Source organism: Scleropages formosus, chromosome 4 (genome assembly GCF_900964775.1).
Source record: "Scleropages formosus chromosome 4, fSclFor1.1, whole genome shotgun sequence".
In the NCBI taxonomy this organism is placed as follows: domain Eukaryota; kingdom Metazoa; phylum Chordata; class Actinopteri; order Osteoglossiformes; family Osteoglossidae; genus Scleropages; species Scleropages formosus.
The window spans coordinates 37,717,728-37,728,288 of NC_041809.1; the positions used below are offsets into that span (position 1 = coordinate 37,717,728).

At 49.2% G+C, this 10,561-nt stretch overlaps 1 protein-coding gene across 1 annotated transcript; it reads right to left on the reverse strand.

The window, feature by feature from the left end:
* Window positions 1-422: 422 nt before the first annotated feature.
* rce1a (Ras converting CAAX endopeptidase 1a) lies at window positions 423-7,579 on the reverse strand. The gene is made up of 8 exons (XM_029250783.1): window positions 7,367-7,579; window positions 6,600-6,702; window positions 6,403-6,486; window positions 5,428-5,506; window positions 5,050-5,217; window positions 3,713-3,784; window positions 3,291-3,353; window positions 423-2,678 (listed from the first exon to the last, which is right to left on the reverse strand). The coding sequence occupies exons 1-8, from the start codon at window positions 7,468-7,470 to the stop codon at window positions 2,455-2,457; spliced, it is 897 nt and encodes a 298-aa protein (XP_029106616.1). The 5' UTR covers window positions 7,471-7,579; the 3' UTR covers window positions 423-2,454.
* Between the last annotated feature and the right edge of the window lie 2,982 nt (window positions 7,580-10,561).

A 10,561-nucleotide genomic window follows, 5' to 3' on the forward strand; every position in this document is an offset into this window, starting at 1 on the left:
ACCAACCGCTGTGATGGACGAGACGGACCATGCTGAGCAGGGAAATCAAGTTATAATACAGCAACAATGTTATTAACAACTGTAAACTGACTTAGAAGTCCTATTTAATCTAGAATGCCCACGTAGCGCGGCCACTGGCACTTGGACCCCCTAAGGATTTTTCTCCCTCGACTTTCCGTTGGGAGTTTTTCTTCTTTTCCTCCATGGCCAGTACACATATTTACAGCTTTAATAAATCCATTGATAATGTGTTACTCTAGTTCTGTACTTTGTTCCTTTGTCTGATGTATTTGTTTCTTTGCCTTATGTCTGTGTTTAAGGCCTCTGTGTCACTGCATGAGAAGAGCTCAATAAAAAATAAACTGAACTGAAATGCAGACAATATTAAATAAGTAATTTATTTATGGAAATATTACATTTTCAGGAATATAACATTCAAAACATGATATTCCATACAAGATTGTCATAACACTATCAAACTGTTGACTTCCCAAAATTGTGTTTAGCGTTCACATACCACTATGTTCAAGAGAAACATTTGACCCCCTCCCTGCCATTTTTCAAAATAATTTTAAGAAAACATCACCATTGCTGGTCTACAATTCAAACCTTGTACCTTAGTGTACAAAAAACTGCTTAAGTGTGTGAAAGTGAGTGAACTTTGAGTAAGATACACAGTCCATGCTGACCTTACCGACACACACTCTTTCAGTGTAATAAAAATAGAATTGTTGCTCTGAACAATTTGTGCACATTTAAGTCCCGACGTGGGTGACACATGCTTTAAAGTAGTAAGAGAAACGGCTGCATACAAATGGAACCTGTTTCCAAGAATGAGGAAGCGAGAGGGAAGGGAAAAAAAAAAAAAAAAAAAAAGAGAGGTGAGCGTTTCAGAAAAGAGGAGGGAGCTGATGCAGGAGGGCACACGTCCAGCGCCCTCGTTTCGCGTGTCCATGAGCGGAGAGCGGCCGATGACGAAGCCAGATGAGCATCCGAGAAAGGGTGCCGATGACATGCGGTACAACAGATTGTCCCTAAACCCTGACGAGGAGAAACAACGCAGAGCTTCGGCGTCACACTTTCTACAAATGTACCTGCTGTATATGCACGTGGGACAGCGGGACGCGAACGGGTGCTCTTCACTATAAATGTGTGTAAAAGTGCCAAAAGCACTGATCGCATGGTCACGACTCCTCGAGTTGTTCCACTCAGACTTAAAGCACCCGAATCTCTGGCACATTGCATGAGCTGCGAAAAATAAGCAGGAGACTTCTGGAAACGGAGAGAGAGGATTAACTAAAGCATTCGCTAACAAAGTACAGCTTGAGCAGAATAACGTGGTACAGAGAGCTGGCTTCGCCCTGCGAGGAGGTGGCGGCGGGGGGCCGAGGGACAGCGACGAAAGACACTTTGCTGCTTTTTCTGGGATTCCAACAAGAACCTTTTCGGCGACGCATCGGTTGTTCTTTACGCAGTAAAAGTGGGTGTGTTAAACTGCATGCGAAACGTGTGCTCTCTATTACTAAAAGTTTTCCAAAAGCCTCCCCTGATGACGCCGAGATTTTCACGTGGCTGCGGCAGGCAGGTGCCGGGCTTTGCGAATCAGTACCTGAGATGGTTTCTTCCTCGTCCTCCCTTTTCTGCTGGCTTTCATGCAGTTTGATAGGATGTGCTAGATGAGTGGCTACTGCTCGCAGTGCAGATCCAGGGACTATGCATAGTGATGTGGTCATGCGTGCGTGCGTGCGTGCGCGCACACACGCGCACACACACACACACCTCATTTCCTTTCATCCCATTCAACATCTCATGCCACGTAAAGACTGCAGCGGATACAAATGTAACGTGTTTCTAAATGACCGAGTAACCAAGATGAATTGTACGTGAAGTAAAATAATTTGTCTCATTCCTCTTCTTACAAAAGAAACGCCCTGGACATAAATTAGTGACACCTGCTAAAACCACAGTAAAATTGCACATCTGCAATAAATACAGAAATCGTTAGGAAGGAACGAAAGGAGGAACAGGAAGTGACCGGGGACATACTTGAATCTGTCCGTCTTGCCCAGAGTTTCGACAAAACAGCAAAGTAAAGCAAAGCAAGACTACTTTTCCAGGAGGTGTTTCTCAACGCAGATAGTGGGAGAGAGTAGCTTCAAGTAGCTTCAAGTTTCCTGGCAGGACCAGAGACTGGGGTACGAGAGAAAGGCAATGTGCAGAGACCTCGTGAGGTAGAAGAGGAGACCGGTACAGACGCGGTACGGAGGCGGTACAGAGTAGGGGACTCCGATCTCGCCGAGTTCACGTCCGAGGACATGGAGCTGGTCTGGGAAAGCTACGCATACCTGAGAGGGGAAAGAAGCAGATGGGCAGCGCCGGCACGCCCCGCAGGCCCACCATCTGGCGCGAGCAGCGCGCGAGGGTCCGAGAGGAGCCGCGCTCGGCGGCGGCTCGTCAGGAGCAGACGGAGCGCGAGCCGAGGGCCCGGCTGCAGATGGGCGACGTGCCGAACCACGACGGGTCGGTCAGCGGGAAGAAGAGCAGCGGGAAGAGGACGACGCCCAGCAGGTAGGAGGCCAGGATGGGCAGACGGCGAGGATGGCCCAGGGCGGCGCCCAGCGATGGAAAACCCATGTAGTTACAGAACGAGTGACAGAGCACCGGACCCACCAGGTGACCTGCGAAGCGGGAGCACAAGAGCACGAGGATCTCAGAGCAGGAGGCACGCAGAGCGAGTAGAGGAGCTGTGGCGATAAAGAGCCCCGGTCTCTGGTGCCGTGCACCTTCTCTCAGCACAGGGGGCCATTTGTTACCTCCATCTCTTCTTGCGTAGCGCTTAAGGACTTGAATCAGTTCCACACTTTTATTACTCTGCACATTTTTTACTCTTCCAGCACCAACTTTACACGACACTCTTGGAACAAGATCTGAAATCCAGATGGGATGCAGACCCGAATAAAACCTACACATTACCATGACATGGCACGGGGGCAGCTGGTAGCGAAGTGCTTACAGCCGCTGCCTTTGGACCTAAAAGGTTGCGGGTTCGAATCCCACCTCTAGCTGTAGTAGCCTTGAGAAAGGTACTTACACATGTATACAGCTGCATATTTTTCATCTTTATTTTTAACTGGAGAAACGGAGTAAACTGCGTAGGAGAAAAGCTAAATGAATAAATGTAAATAGAGAGAAGCCCTACAAACACATGTTAAGAAAACACTTCTGTTAATTTGCTCCAGCTCATAAGAAAGCAATAAAAGCAGCAAGAGTGAGAAGCTGAAACAAATCACCTGTCCTGATGAAGATGAAGGCAGAGTAGGCTCCGAAAACAGCCGTGTATGAGAACTGGAACACTGCGGGAAGAGGGAAACGTGCACTTCTGAGCTACGGGCCAACAGGGTTTTGCTCACATTTGGATCTCAGCGGAGGGGGATTGTGGGAAACGTCAGAGCTGCAAAGAGTACCAATTATGGCACCGTTTCACAGCGTCATACATTCCAGGATTATTGGTTTCCTGCCACACGGGGAAGTCGGCCCAAGGACTCCACCGAAAGCACACCAAAGAACAATTTAAATCATTTCCACGTGAGCGTCCGGTTACGGACAAATTGACCGAAATCGACTCGTCGGAACTAATTTTAATACAATATTACACGGAGCACCTTTCCCACAGAGCGACGCCGAGGCCGGGAGCGCGAGGAACACGTCTTACCTGCGGACAGACAGATCCCTGACAAGGTACCTCGTTTGAACCGCAGCTGCTCGATGACGTGGTGAAAATGGGCTGCGGGAAATAAGAGAAAAGCGCGGCTCGGTCAGCGCGAGACGTTTGTGTGGAGAAAAGCAGAATTAAACACACAGGTGGGGCAATAAAGAGGCTGCTGTGAAACGTCTACCAGTAGAGGGTCCCCGTTAAGACACTGCGACAGATACACACACACCATGACACTCAGGTGTAGGTTAAAAAAATAAATAAATATATATATATATATTTAAGTTACACTGTATATTTAACTGAAAATCAAAAGTTAGACGTTATTTCTAAATTATCTTTCACAAGAACAAAATGCACGTTCAAAGAAAACATACGACTCAGAGTTACGCGTTCGATGAACGAGAAAAGGACCTTTATTGCCCCTCAGCGCCACTGCTGCAAACAGAAAATATTTTCAGGACAAAAGCCTAAAATCTTTATGGGATTTTCATTGAAATATTTATGGCTTCGGATACAAGTTGATAACTAATTAAGGCGAGGAGGAGGAAAATGCATAATGTCAGGGCCACATTAACTAACCCTTTACATCGACCACTGACTTATGAGCCTGACTGAGCACAGGGCTGTTTCCAACTTGTTTTCACCTCCAAAGTCACTTTTACCCCGGTACGACCAATAAATGCTTATTACAGTGGCGCCGCAGTCTATTCACAAGTTGGGTTCTGTAAAAACAGAAAGCCATAAAAAAATTTAAATACTTTATTCTCACAGCTTCAGGCTACACTAAAACACATTTAAAACGAGCGGAAAGCACGCCGTTCCCGCGAAGAGTTGCACAGCGGCGCTCGCCGAGCCCACGAACGCGACACGCGAGCCGTAAACACCGCAGTCGCGGGTTGCGTCATGTCGTCCGACCCCGTTATTGCGTCGGAGAGCGCGTTACTTTTGTCCCCATGTTAGCTGCATCACGCCCTGATTTTTAGGAAATAAACGAAAATGCATTTAAAAATATGGGGGGAAATATTTACAAATTAAAGAGTCACTTGTAACACAGGGAAACAGTATTTCCTACATGTAAAACGCCCCTCCGTGTCCCGCGCTGCCCAAAAATTAGGTTTTTTCCACTGTTTTCACACCACAGTAGCTTCGCGTCGCCGGGACGTCGCCCCCAGAGAGCGACAGGCGCACAGAAACGGGGCAGATGCGTCACCACGGTAAAGGTGTAAGCCTGTTCCTTGCTGCTTTACGACGACGCACGACAGGAACGAGCGCAAGGTGCGGCTCAGGGAGCGTTTCAGCAGCAGGAAGAGGACTACGGAGGAGGAAGGACGTACCGACTCCGAAGAAGAGGGGACAGATGAAGACGGCGGCGGTGGGACCCGTGCAGGGGACCAGCATGGGCAGCATGCAGGCGCGGAACACCAGCTCCTCCGTCAGCGGCGCCACCACCTGGTTCCTGAGCCACTGCATGTCATTGACACACAACCTCCAGAACAAAGGATCTGGAACAGGGACAGATTGTGCGTTCGCAGTTCCAACCAAACCAAACCCCCCCACCCACCCACACACACACACACACACACACACGCACACAAACAGGCCTTCCAAACAGAGTGTCTCCGAGAAACAAGGTAAAAAGGTAAAACCTGAGCTCTGCGGACCGGAGGGCCGCCGCGGTAAATACACACGCTGCACTGTGTGCCGAAACTCACCAAAACACAGCTTGACGCCATCAGTGAAACTCCAAGGAGACTCCATGACCAGCTGGACCACAGGACCAAGGAACAACATCTACAAGAGATGTTAAAAAATTTAAAAAACAAATAAAAAAAAAAGAATGAAAAAGAAACAACATTAACTACTTGAGTAGCTGTAACAAAGGATGAGCTGATTGTTAGACATCCGAGTTCAGCTGGCGCTGCAGGAAGCGACAGTCGATCTGCTCCGGCGGCCCTTGTTTCTGAAAGGAAACCAGTAACGTTTCACAGAGGACTCCTGATGTTCTGCATCTTCATTAATGACAAGTTCAGTGCAAGGAATCGACATGATGCATCATCCTGCCGTTAATACTAATAATAATAATAATACAATGCAGAAAGTTCTCTGTCCATCTACACAGATCACACCTACAGCATCATTCAGTATCATGTGGAATCAACTAAAACGAGAGTAAATTACATTGTTATTAATACTCTATTTGACACCTTTGCTCAAAGCGACTCGGAACGTTACATAAAAATCAACGTTTCAGTTTGTTCATCATCAACAGACACTTGTCCAATTGAGGGATGCAAGGGTCCAGAGCCTGTTCTGGGTAGGGTGGGTGGGTGTGTACGTACGCGCGCGCACACACACACACACACACACACACACACACACACACACACGTGGGAAGAACATGCGAGCTCCACAGCAACAGGACACACTTGGGAACACGCAGCCCAGGCTGGGTGACGGAACAGCGGCAGCTGCTGTGACACCCGAGGTGCAGAGAGGGGTGAGAACCTGAACCTGAACCTCCTCAAGGGTCCAACAGCAGGTGTGGGACACAAAGCGGGAACCGTGGGACTGCGAGGTAACAGCCCCGACAGGCGCTCCACACGACGCTCCCGCAAGCAGAGTGAAAACCACGAGAGAGGGCGACGACCGAATTTGGGGAAGCGCAGCACCAACGCTGCGGCTCTTACCGTGGTAAGAATGAGAGGTAAGGTGGCAGCGAACGCGAAGCTCTCCAGTCGAAAGCCCATCAGCGGCAGCAGGGAGGCGCTGGGCTGCACTCACAGAAGAGAAAGAGCTCCGTTACCCCCGCGACCCCATGAGAGCAAACCGACAGCAACATTTCGGCGACTTTCCTCGAGGCGCCCGAGAAGTACCGTGGACTTACCGCGGTACCCGCGAACTCGTTCCACGTCCACACCAAGACGGGCGAAAGGGCCGAAACGATGAGCACGCTGGTGAAGCGCCTCTTTATCACATCTGGATGATCCCTGGGGGGGGGAGAGCACACACACACACACACACACACACACACACACACACACACATGCGCAGAGTTAAAGACTGAGACCAGACCACCGCCAATAAAAGTCACGACTCCCTCAGCTGGACCCACTCTCTCACGATGGCACGTTACCCTGCTTTACCCTGGTGAGGCAGTCAGGTAAGAGGTAAAACTCAAGACGGAAAAGTTTCCGATGCGAGGTGACCAGGTACCACAGGAGAGAGAAGTAATCGCTGTGGAAAACAGGGTAAAACCCTGTAGTGCCAGTATGAAGTGAAGGTGTTTCAGTTTTTTTACTTTACACCATCAGTAAAAGTCCTGTATGAGCAAAGGGAGCAGATGGCTGTGTCACAGCACTGAGTGCCATGATGATGATATTGCGCAACACACACACACATCTCCAAAGCAACTTCCTAATGATCTACCTACAATTATGTACCAGACTGGAGCAAATTTTAGTGTCAATACTGTACCTTGTTTCTCAAAGTAGTTACTACACTACAGGTTAGATGGGATTCGAACCTGCGACCTTTGTGTCCAAAAAGACAGCAGCAAACTGCCCGACACAGAGAGAGAGAGAGAGAGAGAGAGAGAGAGAGAGAGAGAGAGAGAGAGAGAGAGAGAGAGAGAGAGCGCGCGCGCGCGCTTACCTGGGCAGGTCGCTCCGCCACACGTACAAACTGCCCACGTAGGAGCACGCGAGCAGAAAGCACGCGAGGACAGAAGTCCAACACACGTCCTCGCTCGCGGACATGGCGTCCAGGCGCGAGCCCGTCGCCGGGGCTGCACACGTCTCAGCGCACGAGGCTCGGCACGAGGCAGCGAGCAGCACGAGACGGGGCGCCCCGTCCGCACGCGATCATCTCGGTTTCTCGGCCGCGGCGCGGGGCGCTTGGTGATGACGTCACGGCCGCTCCTTCCCCTCCCGTGGAGCGCCTGGCGCGCGTTGCCCGCTTTCGGCCTCTTTTCTTTATTATTATTATCATTATCATAATATTGGACTCGGTGGGTAAAATATCGTCCGCTCTGCTCTGTGGGGAACTCACGCGAACGTGATGGGAAATGAGGAATTGTCCCCTGCGGTAAAATTACCGTGCGGCTGCTTCGGACGGAGAGCAGAGCAGAGCTGAGCTGAGCAGAGCTGAGCTGAGCAGAGCTGAGCTGAGCAGAGCTGAGAGCTACAACATCATGATCATCATCAACAGTGGGGCTCAACAGACTTTTTCCACTTTGAGATGGGGAGCAGGGACCCGACAGTAGTTACTTCCTTGGCGGTCGGGTTTGGGTTGTGCAGCGCGGCACGGTCCCGGGGGTCCGGAGCCCATCCCGGAAACATGAGTTTACACCCGGCCCGGAGGGAGGGGGGGAGGAACCCTCAGTGCGGTTTCCCTCTTTCACACTCGGGGAGAATCAGAATGAGAACGAGCTTAATTGCCAAGTACGTTCACACACATGCAAGGAATATTTGTCTTGGTGACAGAGAGACTTAGAATTAGAGCATCGATTCCCTTCGAACACGTGTCTCTGCAGTCAATGTGTGCGGACGGACGGACGGACGGACGGGAGCAGGAAACCCCGAGGAGGAACAGCGAAGTCCGCACAGACTCACGCCGTGAGTCACGGCGATTCGAACCCGCAACCAAAGCCGGGGCCCGGTTCCGACGGCTCCAGGCTGCCTGGCTGGAATTGGAAATACAGCGCGTGGCCTCGGCGCGCGACGGGGGAGCCGAAGCTTCTCTTCCACGTGACTTAGCGTTCAGTTACTGGCAGTTACACTAGTATTTTACCCTATTTGTACAGCTGGCTGAGGTTACTGGAGCCGTTTGGGTGTAGTACTGTTCCTCACTTAGAGGCACCTTTTTCATTGAGATTCGAACCCATGCTGCTGGTGTAAAGGCAATGAATGGCACTACTAGTCTAGCTGTCCAGACCTCTGCTCTGGCAACACGTAACGTCTTCTTTTCATCAGGGTCCCTTATTATCGTAGCAGACAAAGGAAGTCGAAACCACCCTTTTTAAAATAAAGGTGTTTCTTGGTGAGGGGGCGCGGTGGCGCAGTGGGTTGGACGACAGTCCTGCTCTCCGGTGGGTCTGGGGTTCGAATCCCCCTTGGGGTGCCTTGCGGCGGACTGGCATCCCGTCCTGGGTGTGTCCCCTCCCCCTCCGGTTTTACGCCCTGTGTTGCCGGGTAGGCTCCGGTTCCCCGTGACCCCGTGTGGGACAAGCGGTTCTGGAAGTGTGTGTGTGTGTTTCTCGGTTTTTTTTAATCTACCTGGATGACTCTGGTGATGCAAATCTGGTCTTTTACTTAGAATAAAAATGACTTCATTGTGTCTGTCACATCTGTATGTTGTAGTTATTTTGTTACAACTATAAAGATTATCGTGAAGTCAGTGGACCGAAGCGGGATTCGAGTCTGTCGCGGAACTACATCGGGGTGTGAAAAAGGAAATTTACGGAAATACTCTTACTTAGCAAATATATTAAGAAATCTTAGATCCTTTGCTGACTCCTGAACAAAGTTATGTCTTAATAAAACTCAAGTGACAACTTTGCAGGGAAACATTAGCGAAAGTGCGCGTTTACTGTTGCTGGTCTGCTGGGGGAGCAGCATCAATGCCAGAGATGCAGGCAGGGTGAACAAGCTCATCTGTAAGGCCGGCAGCATCATTGGACAGAACATGGAGACGTTTGAGTCAGTGAGGAATAGGAGGTCACTGAACAAACTGCTCTCCATCATGGACATTCCATCCCACCCACTTCACAGCACCCTGCAGAGACAGCGAAGCTCATTCTCTAATAGACTCATTCAGCTCCGCTGTCGTAAAGAACGGTTCAGGAAATCATTCCTACCGTTCGCAATAACTTTGTACAACAGCTCACCTCTGTGTGACAGATGAACTATTCAGCACTATTGTTAGTTAATTTTGTTACTACTCATGATGATTATATTACCATTCTGCACTACTTGCACTATACTGTTTTGATTTATTTAATATACTTATTATTCCTCCAACTGTATATATAATTGTACATATTTTTAGCTTGTATTTTCCCACTTGTTTTTATATTTTTTATATTGCAAGTATTTTCAGACTTGTATTCTGCTGCTGTAACATAATTTCCCTTGTGGGATCAATAAAGTCTGTCTATCTATCTATCGTCTGCTTTGCGTTCCGACTTTTCGTGTAATTCCTCACGTTGCCAGTAGATGGCGACTTGTTGGCTCGTCTCGCCTGCTCTTCGTCCGCGTTTTATATCCCGAATCAAATACTCGATCAAATACCATATTGTTACGAAAATCCGTGCGCTGATTTCGTCACGGACTACAAAACAACGGCGGCTCATTCTTATGTACGTAAAAGTTTGTTAAAATTATTCCCAGGCCATCAGGCCTATGCTTCTGCAGCCTGTTCTAACATACACTGTAGTAACAGTGCTGATGGAGTACTTTTTAAGCACAAAAGTAAATGATTCCAGTTAATCATTCTATTCGCTGCACATAGTTTACAGACCGTGTGCGTCGATTTTTTGACTAAAACCAAATACCGTAACGTCGGTCCTCAATTAACAACATTCATAGTCACACATCTCGCAGCAGGTTTCACAAACCCGAATTTGCTCTAGAAATTGCTGGTTTCGGCTGAGCCGTCTACATTCGGCTGCTTGAGTGCTTATATAATTTGGAGAAGGTGGGCGAGAAGCACAAGTTCGCAAGAAACTAATGTTAGCAGAAATAAAAATAAAACCCCCGATCTAAACGTCTATATTTAGGCACAGCTTCCGAACACGCGCTACTATGTCCCCGCCGATACACGCGTTCGGGAGTCGGAGGTGTGGCCCAA